A 22,505-nucleotide genomic window follows, 5' to 3' on the forward strand; every position below is an offset into this window, starting at 1 on the left:
GTGTGTGTGTGTGTGTGGATACATTTATGTGCATATGAGCACTTGGGTGCAATTTTTGCTCCTGTTCTCTTTGGTTTTCAGAAGACCATATTTATCATGAACATTAAAAAAAATAAAGATTTTAATTTAATTTCAACTACTCAACATAATACTAGACAAAGTTATTGACGAAGCAAAGATGTAATGCTGCATAACATATCTTATTATTTCTATTTGCAGAAATTCTCTCTTCAATAGTAAATGCTTTCAAATAATTCATAGGTGCTAGAAATACTTTTTAAAAAACTCAAAAGGGAAAAAACATATCAGCTTTAGAGAACAAAAAACAGTGAAGTTATACAATGATTATGCTACAATAATTTGTAGCATATGACATAAACTCAGTATATTTTCAAGGAGATTAGAGTTAAAAATTAACGAAGATAAATCTTTCACCTAATAAAAGCAACATCTTGTTCAATTATTTGGCAGATAATGAACATACAATTTAAAAATAAACAATCAGTTATAAACATGGAAAAAGCAAGTACAGACTATTTGTTACAACGAACCCAGGAAGTAAAGATGATTCTATTTGCAGAAATTCTCTTCAATAGTAAATGCTTTCAAATAATTCCAAAAATTAAGTTTTGCTCAAAGTAACTAAAATGAATTAAAATAAGAATGTGACTCTTGGGGAATATAAGTCTCTATTTATTAATAACACAGTATGCTAAAAAAAAGCCCCATTCATCCAACAATATTAGGCAACTTAAAGACACATACAAATCAGAAAGTGTGTTTACAGAGGGAGAGAAAAGCTATATTTTAAAAAAACAAATGGTCTGGAATCTAGAAGTGGTTCCATCCCTAGAATATAAACAAGACAAAGCAATGTACAAGTATCCCTCTCAGAGGTGGTAGTGGCCTCTGTCCAGTCTTGGTGGGTACTCATCTGGCCTGGGGCAACTACAGCCCACTCCTGCTTCACACTAGCTCCTTTCCCAGAAGGAGATCCCCCCATGCACACACCTCTAAGGGAGGGTGTTGCCCTTCCTAAACTGTTCTTTCCTTTCAGACCACCTGGTATTCTTTTAAACCTGCTTTTGCCTATATGAAAATGTTGTAGGATAAAGAAAATGCATAATCTGATGGTCCAGAGAACGGAAGCCCTACCACAGGGGTCCCTGGGTTATACATGTCTCTAAAAGGGACAGCTCTTAACAGATATGCTAAACTGGTATTAAACGAAAGTAGAAAACCTTTGTCAGCCCCATCATCCTTATTCTTGCTTCATAGCCTACAGAGTGTGTTACGCATGGCAAATGGCCAGTTAGTCTCTAAAGAATTCATGTGAGCTGTAGGTACAGAAGGGTTGGAAGGGTTCATTTATGAAGCTTGTGCATGGAGCCATCTGTGAGTAGTCAAGCCAAGGAAGCCAATGCATCTGTACCTTGCATGTGGCAGAAGCACAATAACAGGATGATATTCAAGCAACACAAACAGTATAACCTTACCGGTTATTAAAATGCTGAGCCTGGCTGGGTATGGTGGCTCACGCCTGTAATCCCAGCACTTTGAGAGACCAAGGCAGGTGGATCACGAGGTCAGGAGATCGAAACCATCCTGGCCAACATGATGAAACCCCGTCTCTACTAATAAAAACATTAGCTGGGCGTGGTGGTACGTGGCTGTAATCCCAGCTACTCAGGAGGCTGAGGCAAGAGAATTGCTTGAACCCAGGAGTTGGAGGTTGCAGTGAGCCAAGATTGTGCCACTGCACTCCAGCCTGGTGACAGAGTGAGATTCCATCTCAAAAAAAAAAAAAATCCAAAAAACAGAAAACAAAACAAAACAAAATGCCGAGCTCATTTTGTACTCATTGGTAAGATACCCTTCTCTACTTGTCCCCAGCACTCTCCTGCTGCCTGAATGCCTTGGTACCTCCCTTGAGACCCCTCAGTCACAACACCCCATTCAGCAACTAAGAATGGGGGTCACATCATGCTATTTGGATCATACACAAAAATTGCTACATATTTTCAACTTCATTCTTGTACATTCAATAATAATTATTGCTGACACTCACTGGGTACTTACGATGGGCCTGACACTAAATGCTTCACATTTGTTCATTTATTGTAGTCTCATAACAATTGTTTGACTTGCTCAAGGTCACAGAGCTTCTAAGTGGTAGAATCCAAATTATAATTCCAGGCTGTGTGGCCTCAGAGTTTGCTCTTAACCACTGTGTACTTAACTGCCTCCCAGAACTCAGAAAATACCTCATCATCATTTAGTCAGGAAACAAATGGTAAAATGGTTGGGATGAGAGAACTTTGGAAATGTCTCAGGTTCCCTCTATCAACTGGCATTTTAATATAAAGAATACACATAGAAATCTGACCAATGTGAACAGGGCTCAGGCAATAGAGATAATTGAGATGAACCAGTCAGGTGATGGAAAATCAAGCACTGTTAGAATTGGGAAAAACTGAAGGGCTCTTGTGGAGAGGGTCTCACCTCCAGCCTATCAATGCTGTGAGGGTCTGGCCATGGTGGGAACCTCCAAAGTATCTGTTGAATGAACGAACAAATGAATGGATAAATGAATGAATCTAAGTTAGGTGAAACTTCTTCAGGAATATATCCAAGCAAGAAAAATAAAAATGCCAACGTTTAAGCTTCTTCCTGTGTGACTATCATGCAATAACAGTAAAACAAACAGATGTAAAGAGAATACTTTTATCATTTCAAAGCAAGTTCATCAATTACTATGGACTGAATTGTACTTTCCCCACCCCCATCTAATTCATATGTTGAAGCACTCACCCTCAATGTGACTGTATTTGGAAACAGGGACTAGAAGGAGGTGATTATGAGGTCATAAGGATAGGGAGCTGATAGGATAGGTTTAGTGTCCTTACAAGAGACATCAACAAGCTCACTCTCTGCATCCACTTGTGTGTGGTAAGGTTACATACACAGTATAACCTTACCAGTTATTAAAATACTGATCTCATTTTAGCTCAGTATTTGCTGCCTCCTTGACCTTGGTCTTCTCAGACTCCAGAACAGTGAAAAATAAATTTCTGTTGTTTCTAAACACCCAGTCAATGTTATTTTGTTATAGCAGCCTGAGCAGACTAATATAACTATGATATCTCTATTATCCTCATTATAATCTTAAGAGGTAGTTAGAATCCCATCAGTATTCAACCCAGACCCCTCAGAACACCCATATTCCTGAGACCAAGGCTTCTCTCACCTCAATAAATGGCTGAGGGTGGGTGGGTACTGAAGGGAAGGGAGGTATAGGCCAGAGAACTTGCTCATATTGTAATCTGGCTCTCACTGCACAGCATCCATAATTCCCAGGACAATTCCTGAATGAAGCACACTGGAGAAAGCCCACGGTTGTAGCACAGTGGATGGAGAGAGAAGGGAAGGGCATTTAGGAAACTGGATAGGATCGGCAATGCTGGAGTTGTGTTGACATGTGTGCACATTAATGGGACAAAGCAAATGCTAGTAAGAGGCTTAATTTTTGTAATGATATGAAACTTTAGCTTGATCACTTGCAATGTGACATGGTAAGACAAAACGATTTTAAAACAGCTTGTTTAAAGGTGTATTCTCATGGCATCCTCTGCATCAAATAGCTCACTTGGTCCCTCGAATACTCCATGAAGTATAGAAATAATTTCCTTCATTACTCTTTTCAGATAAGGAATCGCCTGGAATACAATCTCTTTGCTATAATCCAGCTGATAACTCTAATTTCCCTAGATGTATCCCAATGATCACTTCTGCTTCTTCTTGGGTTGCTTTTTGAAGAAGACTCTAGAAGAGGGTAAGAAATGGAAGCTGGCAAGGCAGGTTTTCTGCTTCCAGCTTCCTGGGCAAAGCAAAATGATATTCCAGCTGTTTGATTTAATAAGAATCAGTATCTAGCTCATCAGATCAGTTATACTCAACTGCCAGAAAAGAAGTGTTTTGGGATGTCTGCATTTCATTTCGGCATGTACACTGAAACTCCCTATGCCTTTTCCCAAAGGCACAAAGTAGCGATGTTGTGCCATTATTCCTCTGGTCTGATCTATGTAAGTTGTATCTTTTACATAAAAGTTTAATTTTACCTTTATGTCATATGTAAGTTTAAATTTTCCATGATTTTATTCTGGAAAATGTGTATCATAATCTGTGCAACACTGCTTGAGGTTTTCCCTTCTGTTTTCCCATCCTATGGCACTCTGAATATCATATTTGAAAACTGTCTGGGTCTCAATCTTGTTTTCATGTTCTTAGCCGTGGAGTTTATTTGGCAATTACAAAGCACTTACTATGTGCTTTCATTCTGAATTCCAGGAATTCATACTAAATATGAAGCAGTAATTGTCAAAGAACTTTCTATTAAAAGAATAGAAAGGTAATGGAAAATTAAGCACTGTTGGGATTGGGGAAAACTGAAGGGCTCTTGTGTAGAGGGTCTCAGCCTCCACAAGGAAAGGTCCTTTTCTCCTTTTTGACCTATAACAACCACTTTTTAGCCTAGCCAAGAGAAAAGCTTAGAAGATGCCTTATTCTTTTTATCAGCTGGGCCATAAGCAAGTTACTCTTCTTTTCATTAAAAAAAAAAATTCTTAAGATTCTAATACTTCTCTGGTGAAAATATACTTTACAAAGTTAATGTCAATTAACTTATATCTTTGTGTCCACAGCTGTTTTGTAGATTTGGATTACAGACCACAATCTGGGTTGGGGGAGGGACAAAAATTGATGGAGGAAGAAGTGAGATTTATTGAAATAAACTTTACAATTACACTAGAGATTAGAGAAATTCTTCTTTTCATGGGACTGGGAAACACAACAGTAAAGCCACCGTGATTCACCCAGGGTCACTCAGCAGTGTGGTCAACTGGGAATGGAACTCCAAGTCCTGACTTTCTGTCCACGTCCTAACCACCAGCCCATGCTCCCTCCTCTGTTACCATCACTCCTCACAGGTGGAACTCTCTTTGAGGTTAACAGGTACCTTATGCAGAGTCAAACACTGGGCAGCTGAGGCCATGAGCGGCAATGACATCTGTAACTTTTATAGAATCTTAATGGTAAGTGAAGCCCGTGTAGAAATAAAGACTGGGGGCTTTAAACACTGACGCAAATGAGGTTAGCTGATTACCCCACTTCAGTTTCTGCTTTGCCCTGAAATAGCGAAGGTTTCAGGTCATTTCCAGTTTCAGGTCATTGTCAGATCCTCCTCCAAAGGAGATTGCCAAGAACAAAGAAACCAAATCAGGAAAAAGTAAAAGTAAAAATAAAAACCTCTGACCAAGCTAAGCCTCTAAACATAGCTTTTCCACTTACCTCAATGCAGATAATTCTAAGATGTATATTTCTGATTCTATTCATTCCATTTAAAAGGGAAAGACCACACCAGAATAAGCAATACAGGGTGGTCAGACACATAATCTAATGACAGTGTGTGGAAGCCACTACAGAAGACAGCAGGAGCACTGCCAGAGTGTGTGATGGGGCCGAGTGGCTGATTTCTATGCAGAGTCCACCAATATTTTCCAAGTACAGACAGCTTTTACTGAAATAAAAATAGAAAATGCAGGCCCAGAGCCCACAATAAAAATTCAGTTTAGTCACAACACAAAAACTGCCCATGATAGTAGAAGGTATTTTTTGGCCTTGATATCCACAACAGAGAGAAATGCAACTTTATACTAAAATCTTTTTAAGAGTAGGCTAAAAGCTTGTCAGTCTTTACAAAACAACACTGAGCTGATGTCTGTTTCTTGTGCATTTACTTTCTACTGCCTGAAACAATGCTTTCCTGATCCATTGGTTTTGCTTGCAATTATACACTTACGAATCAGCAGAGATTCATAAAAAAATGAAGAATCAGCAGAGATCAGCAAGAAATGAATAGCTAATGCAATTACGCCAAAATTATAAAAGTATAGTCATTATAAGGTACTCTTGCTACTCTCTATCTCTGTCCTTTTTCTAAGAAACTAGTTATATAATGTTGAAAAATCATCAGAGCTAAAGTGCAATAAAATATATATTTAAAAAAAGAAATTCTAAATAAATGAAGAGATATGCAATATTTCTTAAAAAAAAAAATCATCAGAACATCACAGGAGAATGTGGAAGCACATTCAAATGACCTGATTTCCCTGAGTTAGTGTCTAGAAAGGACCAGCTGTAATAAATAAGATTTAGCAGAGGTCAGATAGGACATAGAAGAAAAGATTTAGGTCAGTGAGTGAGGGTTTTGGTTTTTCCACATATATATTTTAATTCTGTGGGATCTCTATTTCCCTTTAGGGATAGAAGGTGGTAAAGATAGTCACGTCTAGAACCATGTCTAATCAATATCTTACAAGGGTATGTGACCAAAAATATACCTTGAATGGGCTGCACAGCCTTTGATATCAAGTCTCATGTCTGACCACGTTTTTAGAATGCAACCTGGGTTATGGCATGAAGTGACAGAATGAGCCTTGGCTCCAGGATTGGCTCTACTATTCACTAGCTGGGTAACCTCTAAAGTATAAAATCTCTTAACTGGAAAAAGAGAATAATAACATTTTCCTACCTCCCTTTTGTATAATCAATGAGATCATAAAGGCAGAAGTGTTGGGGAAATTTAAAATACAGACACATGTAGATATTGCTACAGGTATAACACTTTAGTACAAAGGTAACCAAATTGCCTTTATTATATTATCAGTCTACCTAATCTCCATCACTATTTCACCTAGGACTTCCCTGGCTTCCCAGAGTTTCCTGATTTGGTCTCCCAACAGTTCAGAAATACGCAATATCATAGCAATTTTGTTTTTCTTTGGCAGCCAGTGATATTTACCTGGCCTTTATCCCAACGTCATGAGTATCACCTGTAGCAAAGTGCTGACTACAGGTTTTTGGAATCAACTATTTTATCAGCATCTTTTGGTAACTCTTGTATGACTACCTTGTTACTATATTTAGGGTACATCTTGCTTTTTAAAAAAATCATGTATACATTTTCTTCTAAACTACATACATTGGATCATTAAGGGAGAAACTAAAAAAAACTGAATGTTTATTGGAGAAATATTTAGTCAATGATCCCAAAGATACACACACATACACACACACAAGAATGTCCTTTTCAATTAATACTAGCATTAACTACTGTCATGTGGTAAAACAAGTAATTTACAGTTGATTCCAAAAACCTGTAGTCATTTAATATCATTAAAATGTAAAAATCATGATAAAGTTCATACATATTGATTATAATAATGTGTTACTTATTAGATATTTAAAATCAAAGATATACTTTCTGTAATGTCAAAATAATTTAAAAGGCACTGTTTTTCAAAAATGTGCTTCTCTTTATTTCTTAATCCTCATAGTATATTCCTGAAAATTCAGCAACCCTTGTAAAACTGAACAAAATTAGGATTTTGTGCTTCTATGTTTACAGAAGGACCATATCAAGCAGACTTGAAAATATTTAAAAAAAAGAAAAAGAAAAAGAAAAAGAAAAAACCGTTCTTATTTCAAAGGCTCAGAAAGTAAAGGTTATTTACCATACGGACCTAGATTTCTTGTTAAGTTGTTTTTGAGATAGCAAATTAGAAAAACATGGGCAGAGTTAGAAGTTACTCAATCAGGTTGAGGCTGGGACTTCTTTTCCAGCAGCTGTTAGTCCCCAAATTATATCTGATAATGCTCTAAAGTCTAAACATATTTTAGTTCAAAAAGATACTTGGCTCTTAGATAGAAAACGGCACTAAGCTTCCAAAAATCAACAGGTTTACCCACCCTCTTCAAATGATGTATTTGTATTCAGAGTAATCTGCCACTCAGTACCTCTGAATTGTAACATTTGAGGAACTGCAATTTTGAGCTGAAATGTTTGTTTTTTATTTGCCTGTGCATAATCACAGGATAGGAGCATTAATAAAGGGGTTGGTGTATTGGCCAATGCTGAGGCCTATTATTTAGGCAGAGTCATGGCAACAGAGCAAAGCTGAACGTGTACAAGGGTACGATAATTTCAGCCTGTACTGTGTCAAGTGGAAGAGAAGATGTGTCCACAGAGAGAAGGAATGAAAAATACAAACATATTTGAAATTATATCTGCATTTTCAAGCCAGAAACAGCAACTATATTTCCCGACAACTCAAGAAATACGAGTGGTAAGTCTTCCCCCATGCCGGCTACAAAAGTATTATCTGTTAAGCAGTATGGCACCCATAGACTTAAAATCGGAAAAATCCATTTAACTACATTCCAAGAGAGTGGGAGCTTGAAATGGTAGTGCTCTGAGGATGTCCACGTGGGTGGGCAAGCATATGTTGCTGCTAAGCAGAGGAAGTGGTACACCACGATTTCTTCATAAGTGAGAGGTCTTTATAAACTCATCCTCATGGGGACTGTTTTAAATAGAAAGAAAATGACACATGGTCCCCAAACAAGCTTCCTAACTGTTTGGGGAGGGTTGCCACTTTCCCAAAACATTAGGTTACTGTGGGGGAATTTTCCAAAATTGTCAACCATTTCATTTTTAAACTGAGTTCTTCCTCTCAGCATAAGAGAGATGCAATACAGCATGAACTATATTTGGTCCAGCAAGAGATGTAAGTTATTTTTACTACACTGACTCCTACCTGACAGTGGAAGACGTATTCTGGTGTGGTTTTCTTAAACTTCATGTTCCAAACCAAGGCCACTCCGTCTGGTTCATGAGGAGCATCTTCATTGTTGTTGTAAGAAGCCACCATCAGCTCAGGGTACTAAATGAAAGAGATCACAAGAATGAATTAGGCTAAGAGGACAATAGAAGGAAAACTTTGTTATTCCTACATACACGTGGTATACTACATGGTGTAAACAATACTTTCTGTTATGTTGTGTCATAGCTAATATCAGCTTACTGCTGCAACCTCCTGCAATCTGGTTTCGGCCTCCAACACTCAGTATGCGCTCATCATACTCACCGGTAACTACCAAATTACAAACACCACTTTATCTCTCTGTATTATTTGACACTGTGCTACTCCCTTCCTTCCCTATATTGGCTTCCATTACATCTTGCTCTCCTGATTTTCTTCTGTGACTTCTCTTTCAGTCCCTGCAGGTTCTCCTTCTATTACATATATTCCAAGGAGGGTTGTTCTCCCTGAGTAAGCTCATTTACTCCAGTGGCTTTAATAAGCTTAACATGCTGGCAATTTTCAAATCTATATCTCCAGGCTTAATTTCTCTCTGCGATGCAGATCTTTATATCTGACTGCCTACTAGGGATTGCTCAGGGCTGTCTATAGACACATCAATTGCAACACAGAAAAATGAGCTCATTGACTTCCACATGAAAACTACTGCTCTTCCAATGTTTTCTATTTTAGTGTCTTGCACTAACATTGACCTGGCCCAGGCCAGCCATTCTGTATTTATTTTTACTTCTTTCTCTGTCTCACTCCCATATACTGAATTTCCCTAATTCCTCAATACCTTTCAAATGAATATTTTCTTTCTATCTTTAAGGTCAGAGCCTCCTAAATTAATTTCTTATCTGGATGAAGGTAACAGCTTCATAAATGGCTTCCTATACTGACCTACCCCACTCTCCAACCTTTATCAGGAAGACTTTACAAAATATATATGTGGCTAAGTCATTCCTCAGCTTAAAATACTTTAATGGGTCATCATTACTTTCAACACAAAATGCAGGTCACATAGGATCTTTAATAATCTGTCATTTTCTGCCTTCCCTGCTTACTCTTCTACAATCTTCCCTCTTTCTTCCCACCTCCCACACCCTAGGATCCAGCCTCACTGGACTAGTTTTGAGGCACACAGGTACACCTTTGTACCTGTGTGCCTCAATGAGAGTCTCATACTCACTCTCATTGGGATGCCGCTTCTGTGTTGTTTACATACTTAACTCATCCTTTAAGACTCAACACAGGCATAAAGTCCTCCAGACAATCCTGACTTAACCATCCACTTTATTCTTTGCCTAATACCAGCTCCCTTAGTATTATGTGTTTGCCCTGCCAGTTAAAGCACTTGTCAAATGCATTATAATTTTTTTCTACACTTATGTCTTTTGCAAGATTGTAAGCTCTTTGAGTGTAGGGACTGGTTTTTATTGACCTCTGAATCCAGGGTCTAGTAATTCCTAGCATGTAATAAACTCATGCCAACATTTAATTATTTAAAATTTTCAATTTTAGTAATTCTGTGCTCAATAGAAAGGCTTTATATTTCATCCTTTGTTGTCAAACAATACTAATAATTAAAGGCTTAAATGAAAGAAACATAATCAATAAAATTACAAGATAGACTCTATAGTGATATTAGGTATTAGAAAGACCTACTCACCCTACATAAACTCTGCCCTGAGTGTTATTAAATAAACTGAGGATAAATCTCATAGGAGGTACTTATGAGTTAGGACATATTTCATGAAAATGTCATTCTTACCTAGGATTCTCATAAGGCAGCCCTATTAAAAATAGCATCAGGACTATAGCAGATCATATAACTCTCTTCTTATAATTTAATTTTTCCTTCTTTTTCACTATGTTGTACATATATTTAATAGAAGATTGCCTTTATAAATTTGAACACGAACTTTTTTTTTTCTACCAAAAGTAACTAAATCTAAGTCTTATTCATTCTTCCAGCAGCCTCAACTAAAGAAAGCTGCAGAGTTACAACTTGCTCGTTGTGCAGAGGAAGTATAAGCATACGGTGATACACATGTACATGGCCACCAGGGGAAGTAATCATTCTTTATTAAAAAACGTTCCTCAGCGGATGAATCAAAGGCCTATTAAGAAAGGCCTTTGATTCAAAGCCCATTCAAAGAAACTAACATCCAGATAAACACGGAAGTCTCCAGACTGTCCATCTGAAGTTTAACTATGTCACATGTGAAAAGGCAACTCTATAAACATCAACACCACTACCACAGGGGCCAAGGAGCAGCCAGATGTGTCTGCAACAATATCCCGCAGCTTTACATCTGGGTCTCATCGTTGGCACCCACTTGCAGGTTTTCTTTTTCCATTTAAAAATATTTTAAATTATTTAGCTTTAAAACTCCTTTAGAAAACAGGGAGTGCTTTCGTAAAATTACCAATGAAATGCCTTTGGCATAATTTCTGCAGCTGAAATCTTAAGGCCTAAAGATACTAATTTAAATTTTATCTCATGCAAGTTTTGTGATTTCAAAGTGCTCTCTAGTATGTCTTTTTCCACTGTTTGTTTGGACATGTCTAGTCATATTTTCTTTTTCCAAAAAAACTCTAAACAATTACGTAAATCTTAAATGTTGTTTAAAATTATAATTTTAAAGAGAATATAAAAAATTATAAAATTCATGATAATTTGGTTACCCATAGGGCTGAATTATCCAATATCTACCTTAGGAGAATTTTACCTGGTAATTACCAGATATGGTCTCAAGCCCATTTTCTTCTAACAAATAAATGAAACCTAGGCCAGGCACAGTGGCTCATGCTTGTAATCCAAACACTTTGGAAGGTTGAGGCCGGCAGATCACTTGAGGTCAGGAGTTGGAGAAAAGCCTGGCTCAATGGTGAAACCCCTTCTCTACTAAAAATACAAAGATTAGCTGGGCGTGGTGGCCTGTGCCTGTAATTCCAGCTACTGTGGAGGCTGAGGCAGGAGAATTGCTTGAACCCAGGAGTTGGAGGTTGCAGTGAGACCAGAGTGTGCCACTGCACTTCAGCCTGGGTGACAGAGCAAGACTCCATCTCAAAAACAAAAAACAAAAAAAAGAAACCTAGCCTGGGTGACAGAGCGAGACCATCTCAAAAACAAAAAACAAAAAAAGGAACCATCATGTTTTAAAATGCCCGTTATGTACCAGACAACGAGCTGCCTGATACGTTAATTCATTTGGTCCTCATAACCCTCTAAGGTAGGCAATGGTTTACTTATTTCCACAGACAAAGCAGCCCAGAGTCCTGGGTTAAATAACATATTCCAGCTATGTTGCTAATAGGTGATAAATCAAGGACCCTACTTGAAGTCTGTCGGGCTTCAAAAGCCTTGTCCTTTCCTGTCCACTGTGGCATGCCTCAAGTGTCCCCTATAAATATGTAAGGCACCATGATAGGTAAAATGCAACAAGAATGCCCTGAATAATAGGCTCTTCTCCATAGGAACTCATCATTAGGTGGAGGGAGGTAAGACACAAGTAGAAAAAACAAGACAAATACAAAAGCAGACCGAGACATAAGCAAGGTTTTGTAGAAGCATGGGGCTGGGCATGGTGGCTTATGCCTATATTCCCGGCACTTTGGGAGGCCAAGGAGGGTGGATCACCTGAGGTCAGGAGTTCAAAACCAGCCTGGCTAACGTGGCGAAATCCTGTGTCTCCTAAAAATACAAAAGTTAACCAGGCACGGTGGCTCCCTCCTGTAATCCCAGCTACTCGGGATAGTGAGGCGAGAATCCCTTGAACCCGGAAGGTGGAGGTTGCAGTGATGGGAGATCATACCACTGCACTCTAGCCAGGGCGACACAGCAAGACTCCATCTCAAAAAAAAATTAAAAAAAAGCAGCATGGAAACTGGTGTGGGGTGTGGCAGGAAGAGAAACTGAAAGGGATTTCTGAGAAGAAATGAGACCTTGAGGCTTCTCGAGTGGGTAGGTTATCAGGAGAGAGGAGATGAGAGCAGGAATAAGAGTCCTGTATCGGCCTGGTTCATGTGAATCTCTCTTTGGAGATTATACCAGTAAACAGATGTCTAACTTCCCAGAGATAATTAATTAATTGCAGGGTTGATGCTCGAGTCAGCTGAGCCAATCACATCCTCTAACCTGGATATTGTAAACTTTGAACTGAAACACAGGACTCGGGAGCTGGCAAAGGAGTCTGGATAAGAACAGCAGCCTATTGGTGAGGTCCCTCAAGCTGCCCAGATTCCTGCTATTGCTGAGTTTTGGTTCTTCATCTTTTTCATGATTCCCTAACTACTATAATGGTTCCCCAGTAAATTCCTCTTTCTACTTAACCTAGCCAAAGGTAAAGTCTTTTTGACCAATACAGTGAAGAAGAACATGTCCAATAGATATCAGGTTGTAGTAGCAATGTTTGGCTAGGAGGCAGGCAGTACCAAGCTGTATAAAAGAAGAAAGGCCTGGAAATGCCTCTAGGCATCATCACGGAAGTCACCGAGTACTGGCTAATGATTTTGGATTTTATTATGGGGGACAATAGGAGTCCTTACTTTGCAAATAATGATAATACTGCTCCTGCTCGTCTCCCTACTATGCCACATTTGTTGAGTCCTTCTTATGCACCAGATGCTTTTAAAATTATCAGTCCTTTATTTTATTATTTTAAGACGGGGTCTTGATCTGTCGCCTAGGCTTGAATGCAGTAGTGAGATCTTAGCTCATTGAAATCTCTGCCTCCCAAGCTCAAGCAATCCTCCCACCTCAGCCCCCGAGTAGCTGGGACTGCAGGCATGCACCACCATGCCTGGCCAATTTTTGTATTTTTTGTAGAGATGAGATTTGCCCAGACTGTTCTTGAACTCCTGGGCTCAAGTGATCCTCCTGTCTTGGCCTCCCAGTGTTGAGATTACAGGTGTAAGTTACTGAGCCCAGCCAAATTATCAGTCCTTTATATGCATTAATTCATTTAATACTCACAATAAGTATGTGAGCTAGGTATTATTATCATTTCATGAATGAAGAAACTTAAGCCAAGAGAATTTAGGCAACTTGCCCAAGTTGATACAGAGTGTGTTAAGTAATCTTTTCAGAGATTAATCTGGTAAAAGTACTTATACTGACTTAACCTTATAGAGACTGACAGTAGGGAGACCAGTAAGATGTTCCCTAACATAAGCAAGAAGTAGGGGGCATGACATAAAGTAGGTGCAAAATCCATGTTCGTGGATTTGCATTGGTGTCAGTAGGAATCTTTTTGCTCTTGTAATTGATTGGATTTAGCAACTAACTGAGCTGCCAAAGATTACTCAGGTTTGCATCTTGGATGACTACAGGAATGGAATATACAATTTACATGTGAGAGGAGTATACATGGTGGGAGTAAGATCATGAGTCTAGTTCTGTACACATCTGAAATCTCTGTCATGTGGTAGTGATGGTATTATTGACTCACTGTGCAAATAATTTTCAATGGGTGGCAAAGTTGACATAATCATCCAAATTCCCAGATTTCTTCCAAGGAATGATGTTTGATGATATTTTGCAAATATGTCAAAGTTAAAGTGCTCTGGTTTATGAAGCCCAGGAGACCAAAGCAAAGCTATGCTGAAACCTTATAATTTCTTCCTTTTTTTCCCTCAGTTCTATTCTGTTACATTCAGGAAATCATCCTAGACATACATGCCACCGCTACATACCAAGACTGTTCCTCTATCTCTCTTCTTTCTTAATATCATTGGATTGCATCTAAATCTATCAAAAGGTCTCTTTATCCCATAAGCATGTAACCCTAGTCCTTTGAAGCCCATGAAAGTGTGATGTAGGAGCTGAGGGTTCTAATCTCTTTTTCTTATGCCTCATATACAATACATTTTTCAAAATTGCAAACTTCTTCCCCACAGCATAGGTGGGCAGGTCACACAAAAATAGGGGAAAATAAATGTGGTCTCTCCTTGGTAGAGTTTCTGTTATTTCCAACTTCACTTCCTGCAACACAAACAGCATGCAAGACCCTGAGTGGAAACATATCCATGGGCAATGTGGCCCATCACCTACTGGAGCAAGACAGGGACTGGCCCTGCTTTGTGCCTCCTCAGGGAGTGTTATCAGCTGACATGGGAACAAGGTTATAGTTGCCTTGAGGAATGTGTCAGATAAGGTTCCTGTGTAATTTCCCGACTCTGAACAAGTGAACAAGCTGAGCTAAGTGTTTCCTTGGGCTTGGATCTGATTTCTGTGCACACACTCAAGCATGCTCCAAGACCACCCACACACTGGCGGAAAGTGGCTGGGCAAACCCTGCTTGTCTTAGTCTCTGCACAATCACGCACTGTGTGCTTTGTTGTTTGGATATAAAAGGGAATTCAAGAGGAAAGAATATTCACCCACTTGATGGCTGATGAGGGTCCAGTTATGGGGAATTACACCCCTCTTTTGTTCCTCTGTTCTCCAATAGGATTAATTGTGACTCATACATTTTATAGCTCTGCCTAGAACACCCTCTTCTTCCTCCATTTGTCTAAATCCCAGTCTTCTGAGAAGCTCTGTCTGACCAGAGACCAGATTCCAACCTCCACTGAACTCTGAGAGCACATGGTATCTGCCCCATATTATTCTGCACCTACAAGCTCTTTTACTTTCAGATCCAGAAGCTCTTTGTGGAAGGCAGTGGTTAACAGCATATGCCTTGGGATGATAAAATACTTGGGTATAAATCCCCACTCTACCATACCCTAACTGAGTGATTTTCAGCAAGTTACTTAGCTTCTCTGAGCCTCAGTTTCATCAAATATGACATGAAAATAGTAAGGGTGGCTGCTTCCTATGATTTTTATGAGGTGGAAATAAGAAAGCCTTCACAGCAACTTCATGGTGCTTTGCATATAAGAAAAATAACTTAAAAGCTAGCTCTATTATTCCCAATAAAAGCACTGATAACAAGAAAGCAGAAACCGTGCTGTGCATAAGTGCCTAGGAATAATCATTCCTGCTTTTATCACTGTTTTTATGTCAGTGCTATTGTGGGAAGAAACACTGTTGTTAAGAATGTGGGCTCAGGCATCAGACGCTTAGGTTCAAATTCTGACATCACCCTACTAGGCTGTGTGCCTTTGTATATGTTACTTACCCACTCAGTGCTTGGTATATTGTCACCTAGCTGAGTTGGGCATTCAGCAAATTGGCTTTTGGTAAATTTGCCTGCTTTCACTCTGAATGCCACACTAATAACCTTAGACTTTCTTTCTGTGGGCAATGGGGAGTTTTAGTCTAGGGAATGAAGAGATCAGGTTTTTATTTTGTTTTGTTTTGTTTTTTTTTGAGACAGAGTCTTACTCTGTCACCCAGGCTGGAGTACAGTGGCATAATCTCAGCTCACTGCAATCTTTTTCTCTCAGGTTCAAGCAATTCTCCTGTCTCAGCCTCCTGAGTAGCTGGGATTACAGGTATTTGTCACCACGTCTGGCTAAGTTTTGTATTTTTAGTAGAGACAGGTACCACCATATTGGCTAGGCTGGTCTCAAACCCCTAACCTTAGGTGATCCACCTGCCTCAGCCTCCCAAAGAGCTGGGATTATAGGTGTGAGCCACCGTGCCTGACCCAGTGATCAGGTTTTCATTTTAGAAAGATTATTTGGGTAGATTTCCAGAGGGGAAAACTGTACATGGACAAGTATGAAGGTAGAAATATCAGTGTGAAGGTTAAGAACAGTATTAGATGATGAATATGAGTGGAGACATGGAAAGCCTCGGTGACAGACTGGCTCTGGAAGACAGGAGGAAGTTGGCAATGTTGATGAAAGTTCTGCTTCAGGCTCTTGGGTATATTGTGGTGCCTTTAACAGAAAGATCATATAATAGTCAAAAAAGGATTTGGGATATATGGAAATAATGAGTTAATTCATTTAGGATTCTATAAGACATCTAGAATAATGGCTCTGTCTGGTGTACAAAGTGAAATTCAGCAGGAAGATTGGGCAGGAGATATAAACAGGATGGTCACGGTTGAATCTTTAGCAGTGGAAGAGATCTCCCGCAGAGAGCATGTCAGGAAGAAGAGCAGAGGTTGAGGGCATGACCGCAGGGACCTTAAGGATGATTAGAGGAAAAAGAAGTCTTGGAGAAGTCAGAGAACTAGGAGAGAGTAAAGAGGAGTAGTGAGAGCTCAATGGAAGGAAGATGTTTCTCTAGGCACAAGGAAGCTGACTAAGCTGTTGACAAAGAGAGGTCAGGACAGATGGCTTAAAAATATCCACAGGATTTGACAAATAGGAAATCAACGGTAATCTTAATGAGAGCAGTTTCATGGACAAAACAATCTGGCTTCTTGTCTGGTACCTAGCACACAGTAGGTACTCAATAAATACAAATTACTGAGTAGGGAATTGAAACTGAAACTGCAATAAAATGAGGAGAAAAAACCCAACAGGCATAGAGAAGAAATTCTAGGTTAGTAAACAAATCTTTTATTATTTTTTTATACAAATGTCATGAGAACATAAGCCTAGTTCGTCCCACCCCAGCAATAATTCTTACCTGGAGGGACCAGTCCATACAAGTGACCACTCGATGCTTGGACCAATGCTCATCATAGAACTGACGATTGAAAGAAAGATTGGCTCCAGCCTGAACATCCCTAGGAGGATTTAAACATCAGAGATAAACATGGGGATCTCTCTCTACACTACTCATATTGAAACACTGATGTGGCAAAAGCCTCCACACAATACTCTCTGAAGTCAAAATATTAATCTAGACTGCACACCCTGATAAAAATTAATGAACTAAAGATGGTAATCTTCATGAAAATCTCTTTCTAATCTGGCCCAAAAAGGGTTTCCACATGTTGTTCCAAGACTCTTATGAAATGTCAGATTTGTTTCAAGTTCCCATCTTGACCAGTTCCAAGCTTTCTCCAACCCTGCTTCAGGGTTGAAGAAATCAACCCATGAAGCAGCAGGGTTTATCAGAAATCTCTTGCTATCAAGGGAGCACAGCAAACTAGAGGATTCTTTGATATCAATAACACCTTATTTGTTCTTAGACCAGAAACGATATGTATGTTTTTATTTACTTGTAAATTCTGATAGGCTATAGCAGTAGTCTCCTCACTCAATAGTAAGTGGTAATTTCTACCATGAGACAGGTGTGGTAGACAGTGGAGGATTCACCAGATATGTTCCAGATACTTATCCTTCTGGCATGGACCAGAACAACATCTGAGTCTAGGAAGATTGCACTTTAGCCAGTGTTTACTTGGCTGACACTCAACTGGCCATAACAGCTGCTTCAAGGAACTCAGCGCTGGTTATGCAGCTGCTTCACGAGCTGAGTATTTAAATTGAGTAATGTTTGTTCTGGGCCAAGAACTATGGGATCTGCATAAAAAGATGCCTAAGTCGCTTGGGCTTTGGTTCAGAAATTCTTTTACACCCACCATGCCTCTGTTCATTTGCTTCAACTGCTGGCTTGCACCCTGCATCACTTAACTTATATGGCTGTTGTTCAGACTGGATGACCTGGCTTCCGAACAAGTTATTTGGTCTCTAATTAGTAAACTTAATATGACAGTTTTTTTTCTGTCAACCCTTCCTCAGCTCCACCATTGCAAACTCAAGCAATATATATATATATATCTGCATACACACACACACACACACACACACACACACACACACACACAAAGTTCTGCCAGTATCCTAGGGTAATACTGAGCCAGGGACACAGAGGGGAATAGGACCAACGAAATCAAGTAAGTCAGAGAACAATGGCTTTTCAAAAGAAAACAAAGATTGCAGAATATGTATATTCAAAATATTGTTGTCTCTTCAAGGTTGTCTAAAGATGCTGCCTACTGTTGAGAACATGTTCAGAACTCCTTTTTGAAATAGTTTTTTATGCCTCTGTTACATCCCTTGAGCATCCTCAATGATGATAAGACATTGTCCTTTAAGAATGTATTTGGATTTTAGAAATGGTAAAAAAAAATCAGGTCTAATGAAAAAGGCAAGTGATACTACCTTCAAATATCATTCTTGGCCAAAAGAAATCTGTGGCTAAGAACAGCTATATTTATGTCGTATAAGGCTCATAGAGTCCCTCCTGTTCTCCCCATGATGATGGTTGACAGTCACGGCTTTTTCCAACACCTATGCTATAGTCATAGAGGAAGTCATTTAGGGACACTTGCTTTTATTGATTAGTTTTGTTTTGTTTGTAAATATATTCTTGCATATATTAATATGTTTCCTAAAAGGCATATACACATAGGCATACTTCTATGGTACCAAAAAGAGGAAACATTTTCCAGTCTCTATTCATCATCACCCACATCAGTTAACTTCTCCCATACCTCAGGTTATTTTCTTCAGTTTCCTATTTGCTTAGACATCAGATCTAGTAGATACAACACAAATTTCCTTTGCTGCTTACAAGAATGTTTTCTTAAAGCATAATGCATGTGACTCTGCCAGTCTCTATCACCTGGACTGTTCCCCAGATACCAAGCTGAAAAGCATTTCACAGAAACACATGATAATTAAAGGGAAGCTCTAAGCCAGAACTTATCACCAAGCCCACAGTCGAAGCTGTTAAGCAAGATCAATTCCAAAATTTCACCCTCCTCTGATTTCTTAATTTTGAATTTGCCTAGTCAGAACATAAATAAATTTAGAATTAATGGATAACTTACACTATATTTTAAAGAATGCACACAAGAGACTAACCCATCTTTTTCCTCTAACTCTCGGCCGCTGTAGTCAAAAAAGATGTCGGAGTCTTCAGCCAGGGCTCTTTCAATTACCCGTATTGTCCGGTCAAAAAAGATGAGAAACTCCTCTGAATGAAGGATCTGCTGTTTTTCTTCCTCTGTCAGTTCCCTTGGAGGGGCTTTATTTATTTATTTATTTGTAAAAGAGATTGTTAGGGAAGAAAAAAGGGACAATTAAAACTTATGAAGAGGAACCCAACTCTTGAGAGAGACGGCTTATCAAAGGCATGACAAGACACAGTGAAACAAACCATTGTTAATATTGATTGTAAATTATTTATAAATTCACACCAAAGGCTTCTGCAGATGACACCACAAAAAGATTGCATATTTGGTCTAATTATTATTTTGAAGAGTTGAAGAAGATTACAAATAAATATAGATTGATGTGTTTTTAGCAATCATTTCTAAATTTTTTTAACTTGAAAAACAGCTCAAATAGGGCATAATAGAAAAATTTACAAAACTATGTATTTATATATGCTATTGTACTATTGTCAAGCTGGCAATATTAAATAATTAGGAACATTCTATAATATGATCCACATAGTACCTTTCCTCTTTCTACCGAGTAAATTTGTAAATTCATTTTATTTTAAATGATTAGTTGGTAAGGCTAAGTGATTGTTATATAGATTATATTCAAACGCAAATATATATCCTTCCAAACCTGCTTTCACTCAAGATCTTCTGCTTTTAAACAAACACATGGAACAAATCAATGCTTCTCTAAAACAACCCACAACTGTTTTTCTGCCTTACTTTTCTAGCATGATTAATCTTATCAAACTAAATTTGAAGATAAGAAAATGAGACAAAGAGATCAAATAACTAGCAGTATGTCATAGTTTCTGAAAGTGAACTCACCTTAGAGTCAACATATGGTTACATAAACCATTCCTTCAGTTGCCTGTTTTACATAAAACTATAGGGAAGGGATTAGGAACTCTCCAGACTGGAAAACCCTCAAGGGCAGAAACTGCCAGCTGAAACTTTGTGGTTCTTCAGGAACCCCAGTTCAACTCTGGTGGAACGAGCCTTCAATAAAATATTCATTAGTTACTCTTTCAGTGGTACAGAAGCTCCTGAAGTTAAACTTAGAGGAGGAGGGTAGTGCATTACAATCACAGGTGGAGCCTCTGGTGGAGTCACTCACCCACAGGTTTTCCCAAGCACTTCCACAGCCATCCTAATAACCAGATCGATTTCTACCTGGCCACGTTGTCAGAAGAATCTTTTAGGTACTATCACCTGTAGCATAATGTTTTATGAAAGTGCTACATAATTTGATTAATTGTATCTTGAAGCCTAAGAAATCTGTAGTGTCAAAAAGCCCTTCTACTGAGTCATGGCAGTGGATCCAATGTTCATAATATCTCCCTCTTTCTAGCCTCTCCTTCCCTGCCCCAGACCGTGATGCAGGGTGTCTGGAGAAACTTGAGAACCTCTATTTGTACAAGAAATTAGAATGACTCTGCTGTAGTTGGTTCATACCTTAAGAAATGCTCTCCAGGAAATACTAGGGCAACATGTGATTCATCTATTATAGCAGAAGACTTTCTCCTAACACAGTCCATTCCGTAGTTTCCAACAGTCCTAAATATAATTAGAAATATTTCTTTGCTGCCTAAGTCTCCAGAGCCCTAAATATTCCAGTGTGTACTGGGACTTTCCAAGGACCCCCATCAACTTCTATTGAACAGTGCTGCCAAGACACTAGTTTTTGAAATGGTGAATCAGGAAATGTTCACACTCAAGAGTTTGGCTAGGTAGTGGGGAAAGAGGTGGAGGTCATAAGTAACATAAAGAACTCTATGAAACCAACCTGGAATCAAGCACCCTTCCATATGCTAACTTTGAGTCTTTAATCAATGCACTGAAGCTCTCTGGGCAGCAGTTTTGTCTATGAAATGAGATGATACCTAAACTTTAATTCTGGTTTAAGGATTAAAGATAAATATGCTGGGCTTCAATAATTAGTAATTAACTAGTAATTTATTACTCTGCTTTCTAAAACTATAAATGAGACATTTGAATTATTTCACTCCAGAATATAATAAAACTACAAAATGGAACTAGGCAAAAGGGAAAAAACCCTGCAAAATGATAGGTCCATTTTGTTTTGGTTAGTATTGTTAAATAAATTAATAAACCTGACTTAACAAGAACACTATGGCCAAGAAAATGTCTTATTTAAAAAGATTCACTTGGCCATGGTCACTGTTAATAGATGACTTGAAACACACTTGAAATTAAAGATGTAGGAATTATTCTCCTTTATTTCTTTTTTATGATATTAAAAAATCTTTCTAGTCTCTGTTTATCTTTTCGAGCCACTTCTATTTCACCTGTATCTTTCCTTACAGGTCCATTACCTTGAATAAAAATTATCTATGTAATTTTCTGTAATTTTTTTTCTTCCCTGTAGCTTATTGTCACTTTGATCTCAGCTTTCAAGACACACAACTTCTTCTCTAACAGAAACATAAATGGCTGATCAAAGTGTGCTTGCAGAGGCCAAGTTCAGGTAGGTGGAGCACTAGCCTCTCCAGATATTATGTTCGACAATACAATATTTGGCTTGAAATTAAAATGCTACTGAAGCAAACAAAAGATACATTTTATATTAAGCTTTGATGTTGAACAGGGATCAAATGACATGATTTGTTAGCAGAAAATAATCAGATGCATGTGCAGATGAGCACTTTTTAAAAATCATAAACAATATTCAACTTAGTTAAATAGGGCCACAGTAATTTTTGATTAAATAAACAAAATCTCCCATACTTAAAGAACTTTAAATTGATAAGTATTGTTACAATATAATGAAAACATAACAGAGCATCCAGGAACCACAACCAAAGGGCGTATTCAGAGATAACCTCTCCAGACATCATATTTCATGAAAGAAAATTGTTGATTAATGGAATCCACAAAGTTCAAAATACAGGAATAAACAAATAGAATCAGAATTGTCTTACTCCAAGATAGACCCCAAATTCTCCCTGAAGCGTCTGTTTCTACAGCTTTTTCCTGT

General features: G+C 38.5%; 1 protein-coding gene across 5 annotated transcripts in view; it reads right to left on the reverse strand.

Annotated features, from left to right (window-relative positions):
* DYNC1I1 (dynein cytoplasmic 1 intermediate chain 1) overlaps window positions 1-22,505 on the reverse strand; it is a 315,600-nt gene that overhangs the window by 95,282 nt on the left and 197,813 nt on the right. For all 5 annotated transcript variants that reach the window (XM_012450775.2, XM_012450772.2, XM_012450774.2 and 2 more), the window contains 3 exons: window positions 19,425-19,587; window positions 17,236-17,335; window positions 8,655-8,780 (listed from right to left, as the gene is read on the reverse strand). In XM_012450775.2, coding sequence (XP_012306198.1) covers window positions 8,655-8,780; window positions 17,236-17,335; window positions 19,425-19,587 — 389 coding nt within the window. The remainder of the gene's footprint in view (window positions 1-8,654; window positions 8,781-17,235; window positions 17,336-19,424; window positions 19,588-22,505) is intronic.

This window comes from Aotus nancymaae, unplaced genomic scaffold (genome assembly GCF_030222135.1).
Source record: "Aotus nancymaae isolate 86718 unplaced genomic scaffold, 86718_ANA_hifiasm-v0.15.2.pri h1tg000025l, whole genome shotgun sequence".
Taxonomy (NCBI): domain Eukaryota; kingdom Metazoa; phylum Chordata; class Mammalia; order Primates; family Aotidae; genus Aotus; species Aotus nancymaae.